Source organism: Arabidopsis lyrata, assembly GCF_000004255.2.
Source record: "Arabidopsis lyrata subsp. lyrata unplaced genomic scaffold ARALYscaffold_8, whole genome shotgun sequence".
Lineage (NCBI taxonomy): Eukaryota > Viridiplantae > Streptophyta > Magnoliopsida > Brassicales > Brassicaceae > Arabidopsis > Arabidopsis lyrata.
In genome coordinates, this window is record NW_003302548.1 from 13,411,252 (window position 1) to 13,429,210 (window position 17,959).

Below are 17,959 nucleotides of genomic sequence, written 5' to 3' on the forward strand. Positions count from 1 at the left end.
ACTCATAACTCAATGCTCTCAGAACTCAACCCATTTTCTCATTCGCAACATAATCATCAAACTCAGATGAGAGAGATTTGTAAACAGATATTCTTCGTTTCTCTTCCTTCAAATCTAAATTCAATTCCTTCTCATCAGTTTCAGAACTAACCTCACTAGATTGATCATCGGAGCAATCATCTTCTTCTTCTTCTTCTTTAAGCTGAGAACTCTCATCATCTTTATCAATTAAATATCTTTGCTTTTAATTTTAGAATTCGTTTCACTCATTATCATCTTCTTCCTCACTCTCTACGACACTATTTTTCTTTGATCTCTCACTCTGAGAAACTCTAGCATTACCATCGTCATCTGTCACCGCCGAATCGAATTTCATAGGTGAAGAAGCTCTAGCGTTATCAATCTTCTTCAATGGCTTCAATAAAACTTTTGATTTTTTCCCAGTTTTTTTTTTCTTTAGTCATGAATTGAATTTGCTAAAGTAATAGAGGTAAAAGAATCTATATCACAGCTACAGTAATGGCCAAATAGTGATAATATGTGTTAGTTAATTTCTTAATCTTTTGAGTACATAACTTGCAATTTCCCTTGTTTTTTTTTATAAAATAAAAAAACAAAGATTGAATCCTCCCACGGCAGCCGTAATGGAGAAGTCAAAATCATATCAACAACGAGATCATGATGATGATGCTGATCCTTTACTTCTCATAAACCCAACAAGTTCATCAACATAACGAATATTCTCATCCATGTTTCCAAACAAACCCTTCATCAACTTTACCTTTTCCCTTATCTCCTCGCCAGCATCATCAATCATCACTAATCTAACCGAGTCAGCCACCGAATCAGAACCAAACGATCCATCTCTCTCATCTCTTAAAACCTCAACACCAAGTCCTTTCCCTTGCAACAGCCTCGTGTTAAGTCCTTGCTCATTCAACACCGGCAAAAAGATCGGTACTTTACCAAACCCTATCCCTTCCACCACTGAGTTCCAACCACAGTGTGTCAAGAACCCTCCCACTGACTCGTGACTAAGTATTTTCACTTGTGGAACCCAACCAACATGAACCATGCCACGTCCCTTGACTCTTTCCTCGAACCCGTCTGGAATTTGTGGCTCGTTCCTTAGAACCCAAAAGAAAGGCGTCTCTGACTTCTCCAACCCAAGAGCTAGCTCGGTGAGTTCCTCACGACGAAGACTCGCTTCGGTGCCAAGTGACACGTAAACCACTGAGTTAACTCGTTGCTTGTCGAGCCACTCCTTTATACGAACCCATGTAGTATCATCGTCGTCATCTTCAATAACGGGAGGAAGAAACCCGATTGGAAAAACCGGTTTACGGTACAAATCTTGTAGTAAACTAAACCATTCCGGTTCAAACTCGGGACAACTACGGACAAAAACCGCATCACTCCCGTCAATCGTGTAACCAAACCGGACCGAGTCAGAGACTCCGGTTACATCTTCATCGGTCTTCTCAACGTATCTACTGACTTCATGATAACGAAACACGATGGTTGACTTAAACGGAACCCACGGTGGCACCACCGTGAAATCTTCCGGCGTTGATCTAGATTCCTCAATCAACGACGAAGACGGTCCCATAAAACAGAGAGTAGCTGCGTTAAAGAGACTAAAGAAAGCTTTCGAGATTCCAAGCTCCTTTGCAATAGATGGAAGCCAGTGAGAAGCGTAGTCATATATGATCCAATCCGGAGACGACAGTCGGAGAAATTCCGTCAACGGTGGCTGAAGAAGATCGAAAGCCGCTTTGAGAGACTGTTGCTTGTTGTAAGGTACGTCCATGGAGGATTCTGAAGAAGGAGGCAAACCGGAGATGGAAGGGAGAGGGAAAGAGACGAAGGTAATTGAGGAGGAGAGGTTTGATGGTAATTTGGGAAGTCTTAGGATGTTTCGTGGTGTAGATATGAAAGAGATTTTGTGACCCTTTTGAGCTAGTAACTTGGATAGACGAAGAAAAGGAAGGAGATGACCCATAGCTAGCCATGGAAACATGGCTATGTGCATAACTTCTTCTTTCTTGTCGTCCATTTTTGTTATTCTCTGCATCTTCAATAAACCATGGAAATTGTTATGGAATCCTATGTAAGTATCCACTACGTGATGGAGAAGGGAATAAACATGAAATATTTATTAGTTTAATTTTCATTGTTGACCAAAAGAAGCAGGGAAAATTACCCTTTCTATCATTCTATGTAATGTTATCTTGTTTTAAAATATAATAAAAGGGCTAATTAGATTTCGTAAGTATATAACTATAATATCAAATTTATATTTAGTAACGTGCATCATAATCCTTACGACGTCATGTTGTTTCTCGTAGAAAGATATTCATATTTCCTAGCTATAAAATTAATGAGTTTTCTTTTATAATACTCTTTAAAAGTAATTCCCCAAAAATAATTTTTTTTTTTTTGAAAACGAATAGCGTCACGGACAGTTGGTAGATGAATTCTATAGTATTAATCAAAATAGTAACATGCATTGAAAAAAATAGTAACATTGAATAAATAATAATCACGAAGAAGAAGATAAAAATGAGGCCAACAAGAGAGATGTGAAAGAGACCGAATTGATTCATAGCACACTCCAGATTTGGGAAATGGGGGATGTCCCTCTCTCTCTCTCATCATCCCCACTTGTCTCTTATCTTTTTCTCTGCATCAAAAATCAAATCAGTTTTTAGAATAAATTAGACATATATATAATATATCCAATGACTATAGCAAGTTTTTTTTTTTTGAAACTTACAAATATTTTATATTTAAAACAGATTACATTACATATAGTATAATTTAGTTTTTATTTGATGATATTGTGTTCCCAACTTTCATAAAAAAATTAATAACTATTGTAATAGTTGTTGTTGATCAATTGTATTATAATAATATAGTTTGAAGTTTGAACACAAAAACTTAAAAATTAAAATAAGAGAAAGGTCAAAAAAAAAAAAACGAGAGTGTGAACCCACAACAAATAGACAGAATCAGACACATATATATTTATCTTCACTTGCAATTCCCAACTAGCGGCGCCGCTCTCTTTTCTTGCTTTCAAAGCTCATCTTCCTCCTTCCCTATCCTCTCATTTCTCTTTTTTCTTTTTATAGCAAAAAAGTAAAGAAAACATTTTTATTTTATTTTTTATATATATAGAAAACAAGAAGCAAATACTTTTTCATTTTATAATTTATCACCATACCATTTCCCAAAGGATTACGAAAAGTCCCTCTCCTCTATCATCTCTTTATTCAACCCCATACCAACAACTTCTACATCTTCGTGTTCTTCTTCCTCCTTTTTTTTTAATCATTTACACAAAAATCCAAAGACAAATCTCTAATAAACAAATCCATAAAAAAAAAGAAAAACAAAGATGAAAGGTGAATACAGAGAGCAAAAGAGTAACGAAATGTTTTCCAAGCTTCCTCATCAACAACAACAACAACACTCTCTTACCTCTCACTTCCACCTCTCCTCCACCGCAACACCCACCATCGATGACTCCTCCATCGAAGTCGTCCGACGTCCACGTGGTAGACCACCAGGTTCCAAAAACAAACCTAAACCACCTGTCTTCGTTACACGTGACACCGACCCTCCTATGAGTCCTTACATCCTCGAAGTTCCATCAGGAAACGACGTCGTTGAAGCCATCAACCGTTTCTGCCGCCGTAAATCCATCGGAGTTTGTGTCCTTAGTGGCTCTGGCTCCGTAGCTAACGTCACTTTACGTCAGCCTTCTCCGGCAGCTCCTGGCTCAACCATAACTTTCCACGGAAAGTTCGATCTTCTCTCCGTCTCCGCAACTTTCCTCCCTCCTCCGCCACGTACTTCCTTGTCTCCTCCCGTCTCTAACTTCTTCACCGTCTCTCTAGCCGGACCTCAAGGACAAATCATCGGTGGGTTCGTCGCTGGTCCACTTATCTCCGCAGGAACAGTTTACGTCATCGCTGCAAGTTTCAACAACCCTTCTTATCACCGGTTACCGGCGGAGGAAGAGCAAAAACACTCGGCGGGTACAGGAGAAAGAGAGGGCCAATCTCCACCGGTGTCTGGTGGCGGTGAAGAGTCAGGACAGATGGCGGGAAGTGGAGGAGAGTCGTGTGGGGTATCAATGTACAGTTGCCACATGGGTGGCTCTGATGTTATTTGGGCCCCCACCGCCAGGGCTCCACCGCCATACTAACCAATCCTTGTCTCACAAAACTCTCTTCTTTTCTTTCTTTTATCTTTTTGTTTTAGGATGAATCAAGAAACTAGGGTTTTTTTTTTTTTTTTTTTTTTTTTTTGCTTTTGATCATGAAGAATCGTTTGCTTTTTTTATCTTCTTAGATTTTTGTATCAGAATTGACATTTCTTTCCACGGTGTAATCACTTGGTTTTATGGTTACCTTCTTCTATGCGGTTGCAAGTTCGATATTAATTTGAATTGACTCATATAAATATGCTTCCAAGTGTCTTCAATCGTATTCTAGAGAATTTAAAATATTTGTCTCTAATGATTGTTTCATTTTAATACTCTCATTGGATAAATTTGTTTGTTTATTGGATCTTGAAAGTGTGGCTGTATATTAATGGTTTAATTCATAGCAATTAGGTAATTTCAAGATAGTTGGCTATTTTTATCTTCCACACCACCATCGAGGCATCGACCTTACGATTTTGGCCGCATGTCAAGAAAGCGGGCTACTTTTTATCCTCCACACCATCGACCTTACAATTTTGGCGGCATTGACCATAATACTTTTTGTTTCCATAACAGTCTACTATACATTTTTGCAGCAGTTTTTGGGATACCCAAATCGGGTCAAATTTGTTTAATTTTGACCCAGAAATCTTCAATCGGATCTTTCCTTAAATTTTAGCAAAATTAAAAAACGAAAATAATTAATAAAATCTAAAATATATATACTTTCTCAACTAATTACTATATTTAAACGCTTTATTTATGGTATATTCTCCACGATTTTTATAGATAAAGAAATTAAATATGATGATTTAATGCTAATATAACAAATTTGCACTAATTTCCTAAAACCTCTCTACCTAATTTAAACATAAATATATGATTCTTATTTCACTTTTATTTGATCTTATATTTATATTATTTTAAATTATTATAAATATATAAATAGTTAGTAAATTTTAGTTTTTTTTTTTCTGCATATGTTACAATTCAAATTTTTTAAAACGGACATATATTACTCAATCGATGAATAAAAATATGTGTGTAATCTATATTAATATTTTTAAGAACAAATTGAGCATTTAATCATGTCGTTATTTTATTCAGACCCGAAATTGAGTCATTCGGATCTTTCTTTAATTTTTACAATTATCTAAAATGGGACAGTATATCACGGGTGAAATCCTAATTAGTATTTTAAGATACAATTATAAATTGTTTTTACGGGTTGGTCCAAAAACACACACTAATTTAAAAATATACATGGAAACTATTTGAAAGCAACTTTCAAATTAACTCGAATTATATGACATTTAAATAAAAGTGTTATTAAAAAAATAACAAAATGATGTTTAATTTCATTTTAGATTATATGGTTGGACGGGTTTGGGTCAATATTAATACGAGACAATATACCACAGGTGAAATCCTATAAATAACAAATCAAAATACAATTATACAATCTTAAACACTAAACAAAACAAATACAACTTAAAATTTTTTATTTTAGATACAACGCATGTGACCCGCGGTATACAACAAAAAATATTATACACAATAAATTCATCAATTTATAAAAATAAAAAAAATCAAATAATTAACCCGCGGTGTACTGCGGGTCATATCCTAGTTATATACAAAAAGTAAAAAAATGTACAAATGGTTTTGTGACTTTTGTCATATATTTTGATTGCGCAATTGATTTTCTTTCCAATTATAAGTATTTACAAAAAAATTGTTGTAGATTTAACCAAAAAAGATAAAAAAAACTTATGAGAGAGCGGGAATTTGTTTTTGTGTTTCTAAGTTTTAAAAAGACAATAACTACGCATATACGTGAAGCATTGATTGGACACTGTTTGGCTTTGTCTTAATGTGTCTTGATGTTTGGATTCATGTCCCTGGTCTCTCTCATATATCCAGAAGTTTGAAGACTATACAACTACAATGTCTGCAAAAACACACATACCTATATATATAAACACATTCAATACCCACTTGTCTTTTCAGTGCCCTCTCTTTTTATCTCTCTATCTTAGCTTTTTTTACATGGGGGTTTGGGTTTGAAACTTGCAGGAAAGGAGAAAGAAACGTGACCAAAATTCGACAACCTTTTCTTTTTGGGTGTCCATTTTCCTTTCTTTTTGTAACACCAGACATATAAATTAGGTATATATTATTTTAATTTGACTATCAAGTAGTATGTACTAAATATGTTTGATTAGGTTAGATTTTTAGAAAAAAAGATTAGTTCCGATATCCCAACCGGCGGGAACATAGTCCATGAAGGTAAATTTATGAAAATTAAGGGGGTGTTATTGGTTTGTGATTTAAATAGAGTTTTAATGACTTTAATTGTTGTGTAGAATCTGTTGTTATTCAATCAAGATTTTGTTAAACTCTCTTAAAGTTTGGTGTTATCAGTTTGTGATTTGTAAAAAGTCATTTAAAATCTTAATGAATATTGTGTTATTGGATTAAGAGTTTTATAAAGTCATTAAAAGTTTTGTGTTATTCAACTAAAACAAAACAATCTATGACAATCTATGATTGTTAATGAATTCAATTATTGTGTTATTGTGTTATTGGTTTATCATTTTAAACACTTTTCTTTACAAAATAAAGTTATGGAAAGTATGCTGAAATATTGAGATTGTTTGGGAGACTCTACAAGATTATAGAAAAACTAATCAACAAGACTATAGAAAACTCTCTAACAATTCTTCTAAATCATTCACTTATTCACTTTCTATGATTTTATTAAAGTCATCAAAACTCTATTTAAATCACAAACCAATAACACCCCCTAAATCTAGTACCATCAGATAAACAATTAACCTAAGACATTAAAACAAGTTTAATGTAAAAAAGCGAGTATTGGAAATACTATATTTGATCTTCACTAACTCTTCTAAATAAGTCGAGAATGCAAGGTAGTCATCAGGAGAGATATGAGAGAATGTCATCTTTACTAACTTAATAAGGTACCTAAATTTGTGTTGGATTTTACTCTCTTGTACGTTTTTGCTTGGGTATTCTCGTGGCCAATGTGTCTCTACGCAAATCTTCGATCCCTTTGGACTCCAACCCACTATTTATCTTGACAGGGCCGGCCCAATCATATTTGCTGCCCAAAGCCAAAAAAGAAAACCAGTTTCAAAACTCGAACCAGGATAGGTGTGTAAGGGAAAACTATCTTTACCACTAAACCATTAAACAACTTTTGTACTAAAATGCTGCCCCTAATATATAAAGGATATTTTGGTGCCTAAAGCCCTTGCTTCATGGGCTTTAGCCCAGGGCCGGCCCTGTATCTTGATATTGTAGGATTTGAATATTTCAACGGGACACAATCTAATTTTTGTAAAGCAATCATTATAGAACAAGTATCAAAAATCAACAATACCGAAAGAATAATTGATGCCAGGAACGGAGATTGACGGTGGTAAACAGAGTCGAGAACTTTGATGATTTCTCTCCTTAACTCAAAAATCACCCGTAGTGCGACGGTTTGATGAAAATTAGAGTCCCAGGATAAAACTGTTTCTCTTTTTGATTCGCAACACTCAAATCAAAAGCTATTCGATAACTAGCTTTGTGTTGTACTCTCAGACTTGAATTAGAGAAGAAAATAAAAGGAAGGAGATTGTTATATGGGAAAGTTATTAGATTAACCCAAATTATGAGTTTAATTACTAGAATGTCTCAAAAAATTTAGGGGTTAAATGAGTTATTTTCATGACCATAATACCCTTTCTCTCTTTGTTAGGAATTAAAAAAAAAGTCAAAAATACCCTTAAATATATTTAAAAAACGTGGTGAAAAAAAATTTGGAAAAAAAAATTATTTGAAAAATCTGCTGGGTTAGTTGTGACAGGTTTATTTACCATGACAGACTTATTTTTCTATGACAGATTTTTTGCGACAGATTTTTTTTCTCCTACAGACTTACTTAAAATAGGTTACGACAGATATTTAATTTGTAGCAGATTTTTTTCTCACGACAGACTTATTTTATGATGACACCACAGACTTTTGTAATTTTGACAGATTTATTAAAATGTGTGGCAGATTTATTGTTTTAGTGGCGTCAGACTTATATTTTTCGAGAAAAATCTGTCACAATGTAGAAGATCTGTTATTAAAAATATAATTACTAGTTTGACTTATTAGTGATAACAGATTTATTTTATGTTATGACAGTTTTTTTTTTCTTAACAAAAATCTGGAGTGTGATAGCAGATTTGTTATATAAAAATATAAATTGCTAGAATGACATATATTCACAACCGAAATATTTTATGTTATGACAGATTTTTTTTTTATTATGACAGATTTCAGATAGACTATAAAAAAATCTGTCGTATGATGACAGTTTTATTGATGAAAATAAAATTTTAATCTGCACAATAAGGTAATGACAGACATATTCTTATCGCGACAGACTTATTTATAATAAGATGGTTCATGTGTGGTTGTCTCCTTGTTAATATATGATAAAGATAATTTTTTCTTCTTTTTTATATATTTTTTCTTTTTAATTTTTTTTTGTATTTTTTTGTTTTATTTTTTTTGTTATGTATTTTTTTTATTTTAATTTTTTTTGTCGTTTTGTAATTTTTTTTTCTAATTTTTTTATTTAATTTAGTTATTATATGTTAATTATTTTATTTTAATTGAATTGAAAATAAAATGGGTAGTTGTTTTCTTTTTGTTTTTTATTTTTTATTTTTTTTATTTTTTTCAATTTATATATATTTTTCATTTGTATTTTTTGTTTTTTTTTTCAATTTTCGTTTTTTGGTTTTATATCTTTTTGTTTTTTATTTTTTATTTTTTATTTTATTTTTTTCAATTTATATATATTTTTCATTTGTATTTTTTGTTTTTTTTTTCAATTTTCGTTTTTTGGTTTTATAATTTTTTTTTGTATTTTTTAATTTTCTATTTAATTTAATTATTTTATTTTAATAGAACTGAAAATAAAATGGGTATTTGGTCTTTTAACACAAAATTTGTGTTATTTTAGTAAACCACAATATTTGGGTGTTAATCTAATTATTTTTCTCTAAATTTGAGTCAAACTAGGTAATTTTCAGTTATTATATTGGTGTTTTTTTTCACGTATCCAATGAGTATTGCCACGAGACCATTTTATAGTGTCTCACACAATCTAAAAATATCGGTGCAATCAAAATGGAGAATCAATCAGACATAATTTCAAGAATTAAATCTGATATTCATCTGTTACAAAACAGATTAATGGCCGTGACTTAAGAGGAGAGATTAATATGGTTTGACCAATTTTTTTTTGTATTGGTTACATACAGAAGACAAAAATCTGGGCCAAATAATTAATCATTTTTCGACCTATGATTAAACATAAATCAGTCCCATTCCACAAAGCCACAAAGCCCCAAGGCCCGAGCCCATATCTCCTCTAACCTCCAAGTGTAACATTTTGATCTTTAATCAAAAGCTAAAACTTTTCAAGTTAGCCATTTCACATCTTCATTTCTCATTCAAACGAACTCCGTTTTTGACATTCCAATACACCACCACGTAGTGCTCGCATCGACGATTTCATCGTGCCCAAGAACTGGTCATTCCGGTGAACGTCTTCACCGGAAAATCCACCGTTACATTGGTCAAAACTATTTTTGTCAAAAACAAGTTCCAACAGATATAACTTATTTCATCGCACTGTCGAACCGTGCTCTCATACCATTTGTCATAGACTTTTTTTATTTTTTTTAAATGAACAATTTGCCGCTTGCAAATGGCTAAGTAAAAACATCTCAAGAAAATGAACTAGACCGTCAAAAGGAGCATCTGTTTTGGAGAATTTCTTTAGAAGTAGACTCATCTTTCATATCCATGGATAATTAATAATTTGGTATATTTGGAAAGCAAAAAATGAAAAAATCTTTGAAAATATGGATAAAGATCTATTAGGCGTATTACGTTTAGCGGAAAAAGAGGCGCAATCGTGGCAGTTAGCTCAATTCGAGCTTCATAATGAAAATCAGGTTTTTTTCAAACTGCGAAACTCGAGCTCGAGTGAGGGGTATTTCACATGATATTATCTACTCCGGATATCATTGTTTCGTGGATGGATCTTGGAAAGGGATTGATAAATTTTCAGGAACATGGTGGTTCTGCACATCATCAAATGGAGAGACGCCAACCATGGGAGCTACCAACATCCGAAAAAGTATTTCTCCACTATATACAGAAGTGGAAGCTCTTCTCTGGGGGATGAAGTGTATGATTGGAGCCGACAACCAAGATGTAGCTTTTTATACATACTGTTCAGACCTGGTGAAGATGGTGTCTTCTCCAACCGAATAGCCGGCCTTTTTAATGTATTTGAAAGATTTTATGAGCGACAAGGAGGAATTTTCAAGTTTCTTTTTATCTTTAGTCCCTCGGATAATTTGGCACGAAAAGTTTGTACCGAGCCGCATAATATCACTTATATAAACAACATTTCTAATAACTCTTTTGAATATTAGTTAAAAACCGTTGAAAAAAAAAGAAAAGAACTAGACCGTCAAAAAGAGAAATAACTGGAAAGAGAGGATAATTGGTGGATGAATACAAACAAGGATCCAACCCTGGCCTATACATATCAAAATGAATCCAAAACGGATGGTAAGAAAAATTCAAATGAAACGGTAATTTAGATTGAAAATCTAGCATAAACTAAATGATCAAAATTAAACAAGGGTGGGTTTACATGGATAATCATAAATAATGATCAAATGGATTGGGCAGATTCTTAGAGCACCTTCAATGGTGATAGATCTAATTTGAGTTTCTAAAAACTAAAATATTAATAATTTTATAAAATTAAATTATTGAATTAAATTTTAGTTTTGAAAACAAGATAAACCACTCATAGAAAGACAAGTATCTTCAAGAGTTTCTTATGAGATTCTAAAAATCTTTAAATAAGAAACTATTTCTAGAGTTTCTTACTTCTCTCTCCTATTTTTCTATTTTTTGAATATTTTTATACTAAAAAAAGATCAAGAGTCTCCCATTGAAGTTGCTCTTAATACCAAATATTCTCCGCAATCCTTTAAATTCTAAACCCTTGTAGATGTCTCTCTACAAACCCAACCCACGAAAATAAAATAAAGTAAAACGAGTAAATCTCAAAGCCCGACCCAATTATTCGACACGACAAGAAAATAAGTGTTCTTTCTTCTTTATAAGCTTCTTAATTATGTGGTCTGTCCAAAAAGATTATACTAGTATAGGTCTAGGAGTTTTGTGAGTTTTTTTAATAACATAGCAATTCGTCGAAGAAACTTGTTTAAAGCATCAAGTTCACGCACGTCACAGCTCGCACATAATAAAACAAATTTCCATTTTTTTTTGATAACGTTAAAAAACAAAAAAACAAATTAATTGCAAGAAACAAAAAAAAAAAAAAGGAAGAGAATTTGCGCGACAACAACAACGATCAGTCGTCGTCGTCGTCTTCTCAGATCTTCGTGATTTGGCGATTCCTCAACGGATTCTATGCCGCAAGAGCTTCGATTGTATCCTCTCTGAGGATTGGGAAAACCATGGACATAGATAGCAAGAACAAAGGAAAACGAATTTACAAAGATAATATTCGTGTAAAGCGGAAAACTTTGCAAGCTTTACTCGATGATTGCCAGAGAGCCCTCGAGTTGTTAAACTTAGCCGAACTCAGTTCTGAAGAAGATGAGGAAAGCACCGGCGAGAGAAATGGGTCACAAGAGGAGGAATCGAACAGGGGAGATCCTGAAGCTGATGAAGTAACCAATTTGTTTTAAATGGCTTCAATTTATGCATCTCTACACATTTCTTCTTTGATTTATGTCTTCAAGCTTTAAACTTTGGAACTTTTTAGTTGATTCATGTGTTTGTTCTTCCTTGTTCCAGTTATATGATCTCATCAAATCCAGGGTTGAATGTGATGACTTCCTTGAAAAGATTGAGTCAGCGCAGGTTTCAGCGCCGCAACATCTTGCTGGTGACGACTTGAATGTTTCATCTTTTGTTTTACTCAATGCTACTACGTTTATGTTTTTTTTAAGCTTTTGATTTTGCTCATTGGTTGTTTAGATGATTGTGATTTATGGTGTTTTAGAAGATAGTGGCGCTTGGGATGTAGTTAGTGAAGATGATCTTTGGGATGATGAAACCATGGCTCAAAGGGAAGAAGATTATGTCCTTGTTAGGGAAGAAGATATAGCAGAGGGCATTGCATGTTTTATGGCTACTTATTTACAATCACTTAAGCAGACAAAGGTATCGAAAGTCCAATTTCCCTTATATTTTGTTCGTTGTATATCAGCCTTTCGTTTGAGTTTATACAAGTTGCCATCATTGTGCAGGACTTGACCCCTGAGCAGCTTCAGAAAGGTATTCTATTCGAGACTCTCCAGTCAACCTTCAAATGCTGTGTATCCCAATGATAAGTAGACATAAGAGTTTGCTGTTACATAATAGCCACGTCACCGTCACTAACACTCAGTTAGCAAGAGAGTTAGATCTTTAGAGGATAGCAGGAGTATATATAGGGCATTGGACAGACCGTAAAGGGCATCAGTTGTTTTGGGAATTGGTTTAAGGTCTTTGAGACTGGATAAGAGAGTAGGGGATGCTCTAGAATTCATTCTTAGATTATTCTTGGTTATGTATCTGTCCGACAATCCAATAAGAAGTAGAGTTTTTACCGGTTCTAATCTTAACACTCCACTAGGAAGCTTTTTGCTGCGATTTAGCTAAACAAAAACCACTAAGTGGCCAAGTTCTCTTCTTTGAGGTTGATTATGTGTGAAACTGATCAGCGTGGCATACCAGAGTAGTAAAATCATAACATTAGTGTTTTGAATTGTTATGTAGCACTTAGCAGGATGTTCTCAGTGAAGAATAGAAAGGGGAAACTTCGGAAAGCCTGGGATGGAAGTAAGGTTGCTTACAACGTAGCATCGTGGAGCGCCACTGTTATAGGGTATAATATCATCCAGTCATATTCTACATTGCAAAATCAACGAGACCCATTGTTTATCGTTCTCACCAATCTATGCATTTTTTGTTCTCACTTCACCTGACAGGATCTATCAAAACCCGGTGATCCTCAGGGTTGCATCAAAGGCCTTCTGGGCGTCGTGTCATGTAATATCGAAGCTTGTCTGATTGATGACGAAGCCTTTCGAGCACATCTCTCGCCTGTGTGCTGCGATAACAGTTTAATTTGGGCTCCTCCATGATCTATGTAAATTAAATTTCATCATGTATAAAGAATGCCATTTGTGATTACGTTCTTTACTGCACTATTCTTTCTGCATCATCGTTTATATCCATAAAACGAATAAATGCATGCTAAAGCATAAAATCACGTATATGCATAGACTACAGTTTTTATTCCAAGTTGATCTCACACTTGCACAATACCCCCATAGTTAAAAGTTTAAGACAGTTCATTAAATTGTTTTTCAAAGAATACAAGTTTGGTATCAAACATATACAGAGTAAAACGCATAGATATATATGATATCTCACAAGAACAAAAGAGCAACCCCAAAAAAGAAAAGAAAGACAATGCTTGTGGTAAAGCAACCCACCCCGGGTTTGTATCTAGTAAAGCCAAATGAAATCCTTAGTAGTTGGTTATGGCTGACTTGTGTTTAGCTTCTAATCTTCTGGTCTCACACCCAAAATCCTTACCTCATTCATTCTTTTTTGGCAGCGGCGACAGAATCACACAAGTCTAGCTTTATCAAGGCTTCCATGGTGCTGGTGGAGGCGGCGGAGTAGGGAACAATGGAGGAACAGCTGAGAAAATAGTGTTTTTGTCTATCTTACCCGTGGCTTCTGCTTCACCCGACAATGCCACAAGAGCTGCAACCAGACCAGCATTGCCTGCAAGAGTCGGTTCAGTGTAGTTGTAGTTCATACGGACATCACGGAACCCATCTCGCTTGTCAGGACCAGCAACCATGGCTCCTTCAATCGTGTTTGGGTTTGGTTTCTTGCTGTCTCTCCATTTCCAACCTCCTTTGCAGTTATATTTGACTTTGTTCTTGGGTATCGAAGCTCCTCTGTGATGCACATGTTTTGGGTATTTTGTGCCAAAACCAACGAGATAACTCATTTTCCGAGGGTTTTTACCGAGTATATAATCAATCTGCCAAAACACAACAAGGCTGAGTTAAATCCAATTCTTTAGAGGGCAACCTCAAAAATGGAGTTTAACAAGGTTTTCGTACAATCTTGGTTAAAAGTGTCATTTTTGGATCTTATCCATAACTATATCGTAGATTACCATTTATGTAAAGGCAAAGATGCATTACCTGGGATCTAGCAAAGTCACGTAGCACACTAGTCGAATAGAAATTAGGTCCACAGTACCATCCAGGAGTATCAGCAGCATCCAGATAATCACTGTATAGTGTCGCTAGGAAAGCTGCATTCACAGAATACTGCAGAGGCTGAGGGGCTCCATGATTCAACTCTATTAAACCTCCTGCACATACCAAAAGTTGCATTTTAGATATCTGAAACAAAAACAGGCCCAACGGCTGGAGTTTTCTTAGAGGCAGACAATGAAACTGGAAGGTAACTAACCGTTCGTTCTGTTAAATTTGTTGAAAACAGGTAAGTATGAGCACATGACTATGCTGGTCTGATTGTGGAAGGTCCTTAAAATTTCTTCATACGGATATCCAGGACTCAGAAACAACCTCAACCGGCTCAACAGCAACTAAATAGCAAAAGGGATTCAAAAGAGTCAGGAGAAGTATGATAAAGGCAAATGATCAAGAAGACATGAATATTTTAATATAGTAAGTTGTTCTGTGGACTGACCTGAGCACCAGCAAGCTTGTTGTCCCAGCTAAATACACCATAGTAAGGGCCACCCCAGAAGGCACCAGCATGCTTGGCCATAGTGGGTTGGGTGATTAGATTGAGATAGGTTACGTTTCCTGTAGCATAGTACATCCAAGCACCACCCCAAATGAACTCATCCCAATACATACTTGAATTATAAAACTTGCTAGATTCTGCAGTGCCTGCACTGTATCTCCCTCTCCGAGTCCTTCCAAACTGATACACCACCTTCGCACCATGGACAAGCTTTTTAGAATATTCCTTGTTATCCTTGAATACAATAGATGCTGAAGCCAGAGCAGCAGCCATCTCTGCAGCGAGATCCGAACATCCACCATTACACGTAGTCACAGGCCTTTTATAGTCCATATCCTCAGGCCGCATCCAACAGTAATGGTCATTAGGATCTGTATTTCCATCATCAGTATTCCCTGATCCGACCTGCGATAATTAAACATATGATGAGTTAACAAACAACTAAGATACCGAAAGACGAAGATCTCCTACTAAGGTCAGAAACCAGTACCTGTGACACAAGATCATCAATGGAATCAGCAGTACTATTGAAAGTCTTGAGAAAGTAATCAGTTCCCCATTTGATAAGCTCCTTAACATGAGTGAGCTCACCCGCAGCTTCGTATTTAGCACTATATTCAATAACACTCCAGCTCAACATAGTCATAGCATAAGCCATGGGGAAATTGAACTTGATAGCATCACCAGCATCATAATAACCTCCCACCAAATCTTTATAGAAGCTTCCTGTTTCACCTTTCCCATCTTGAAGCCCAGAATTACCTCTCCACGACACGTTATTATGCTTGGGCAATTTCCCAGCTACAAGCAGAATCAAAATCAGACTTAGATCTAAAACTCTATCTCTAAATTATCAGATCTTGAAGACTACTAAGCTAAATTTCAAATCAACACTTACATTTCTGAGCATTGAAGAACTTAAGAGCTTTATGAAGAGCTAATGTATAATTATCCGGCGGCGGACTCTTAGGATGATGTCGCGGCACAGTTTTAACGATCAAGGTAATAAATCCGGCGAGTAACGCGGCGGCAACAAGAGTACCAACAGTCCAGACAAAGATCTGGCGGCTAACGATAATACAACCGAGATCAACATACTTCTTCTTCTTCTGCTCCGTTGGACCAAGTAACCAACTCTGCTGCGTCTCATCGAGTGGCCGTGAAAGAGCCGCACGATCTAAATCGTTCAAATTCCGACTACGATCATCGTCGGTGGCGGAATCTGCAGTGTTGATCTCCAATGGACCTCCCCATGGATCTCGTCCGTACATGATGATGCTCTCCGATGAAGTAGCAGAGAACAACAACAATGAATCACAGTTTTGGGATTCAGATCTGGAGAAGAAAAGAGAGAAAGAAGTGTGTGGAAGTGAAGAAATGTGAAGCTAAAAGGCTCTCTAGTCAATCAATAATGTACAAAGAATCAATAATGTACAGAGAGATCTGGTTTTGGTTTTGATTCTTTTTATTATTTTTCCTTATTAAGTCTTTACTTCAATTATTTTCTTATTATATGTTTTGTTTGGTTCATTTGTACATGTTACGTTACAGCTAACACTAATTTTGGACATTTTTTTTTTTGGCCAACTATATATGATTGAGCTTTTTGGCCAACTTGTAAAATCTTATGAAGTATACTATTTTTTTTTTGTCAACAGCTTTTAATTAAAATTTTGAAAGAATTATTCATGAGGAACGTTGTTTACATATGTGATGTGATGCGGTTCGGTGCGAACTTTTCGCGCCAAATTATCCGCTTTTACATTTGCACTTCGAGGGATTAAAAATAAAGATAAGCTTGAAAATTCCTCTTTGTCTCTCTGTAAATCTTCTAAATACACTGAGAAAGCCGGCCATTCGGTTGGGGAAGACACCATTTTCACCAGGTCTAAACAGTCTGTATAAAAAGCTACTTCTTGATTGTCGGCTCCAATCATACACTTCATCGCCCAAAGAAGAGCTTCCAATTCTGTATGTAGTGGAGAAAGACTTCTTCGGATGTTGGCAGCTCCCATAGTTGGCGTCTCTCCATTTGAGGATGTGCAGAACCACCCTATTCCTGAAAATTTATCAGTCTCTTTCCATGATCCATCCACGAAACACCGATATCCGGAGTAGAGAGTACCATGGGAAAATTCTCTCACTCGAGCTCGAGATTCACTGTTTAAAGAACCATGATTTTCATTCAGAAGCTCTAATTGAGCTAACTGCCACGAATGAACTTCTTTTTCCGCTAAACATAAAACTTTTAATGGGTCTTTATCCACATTAGACCCATTATACTATTTATTTTTTCTACAATTAAATATTACTTTAATTTGTCGGAGACATTTAAATATTATTTTTATCCACCGCTTTTTTGAAAAAAAATATTATAATTTTGTTAAAAATTGCATATACTTTGTTTACTAGTAAAGCAATGGGCTAATGTCGGGTGGATGAAAAAGACACTTCTCCTAATAAACTGTCGGTGGGATGCTAATTTTATTTTATTCTTATGATTATGGTGTTTTCCACGTCATCATTTTGGTGGGCTCTTTAGACTCTAGAGTCATGATACTAATTAAAAAATATTTACAAGAAGGAACGTTACTTAAATTCCACTTCAATTTGAAAATGATAGTCTACTTCTTTTTTTTTTTTTTTTTTTTCATTCATCATACCAAAATTTTACTTACACTTGTTACAACTTATAAGATAAGTGTGTACTTACCAAAAAAAAAAAACTTATAAGATAAGTGTGTTGGACAAATTGATGGTTACCTAAAAAAAATTATATCATGAGATCATTTATAGGATTCAAACGGATTTAATCACTTACATACTAGGTAAGTA

The 17,959-nt window shown here is 34.9% G+C and overlaps 4 protein-coding genes across 6 annotated transcripts; 2 read left to right on the forward strand and 2 right to left on the reverse strand.

Moving 5' to 3' along the window:
• Positions 1-528: 528 nt before the first annotated feature.
• On the reverse strand, positions 529-2,228 carry LOC9300087 (UDP-glycosyltransferase 91C1). Its single transcript, XM_021032769.1, has one exon. It carries the CDS (start codon positions 2,072-2,074, stop codon positions 677-679), a length of 1,398 nt encoding a protein of 465 aa, XP_020888428.1. The 5' UTR covers positions 2,075-2,228; the 3' UTR covers positions 529-676.
• A 743-nt stretch (positions 2,229-2,971) lies between these two features.
• LOC9301827 (AT-hook motif nuclear-localized protein 17) lies at positions 2,972-4,481 on the forward strand. The gene has a single exon (XM_002863965.2). The coding sequence runs from the start codon at positions 3,401-3,403 to the stop codon at positions 4,211-4,213; it is 813 nt and encodes a 270-aa protein (XP_002864011.1). The 5' UTR covers positions 2,972-3,400; the 3' UTR covers positions 4,214-4,481.
• Positions 4,482-11,531: 7,050 nt separating this feature from the next.
• LOC9300088 lies at positions 11,532-13,599 on the forward strand. Of its 3 annotated transcripts, none has more exons than XM_021024160.1 (6): positions 11,532-12,006; positions 12,134-12,224; positions 12,342-12,502; positions 12,589-12,616; positions 13,100-13,208; positions 13,312-13,599. In XM_021024160.1, the coding sequence occupies exons 1-6, from the start codon at positions 11,791-11,793 to the stop codon at positions 13,391-13,393; spliced, it is 687 nt and encodes a 228-aa protein (XP_020879819.1). In that variant the 5' UTR covers positions 11,532-11,790; the 3' UTR covers positions 13,394-13,599. The 3 variants fall into 3 exon arrangements, with proteins under 3 accessions (XP_020879819.1, XP_020879824.1, XP_020879828.1); XM_021024165.1 differs by having other exon boundaries at positions 11,599-12,006; positions 12,345-12,502; positions 13,312-13,547; XM_021024169.1 differs by having other exon boundaries at positions 11,841-12,006; positions 12,317-12,502; positions 13,312-13,547.
• Positions 13,600-13,656: 57 nt separating this feature from the next.
• Positions 13,657-16,687, reverse strand: LOC9300089 (endoglucanase 25). Its single transcript, XM_002865707.2, has 6 exons — positions 16,023-16,687; positions 15,615-15,925; positions 15,065-15,529; positions 14,825-14,960; positions 14,551-14,723; positions 13,657-14,384 (listed from the first exon to the last, which is right to left on the reverse strand). The coding sequence occupies exons 1-6, from the start codon at positions 16,393-16,395 to the stop codon at positions 13,977-13,979; spliced, it is 1,866 nt and encodes a 621-aa protein (XP_002865753.1). The 5' UTR covers positions 16,396-16,687; the 3' UTR covers positions 13,657-13,976.
• Positions 16,688-17,959: the final 1,272 nt, after the last annotated feature.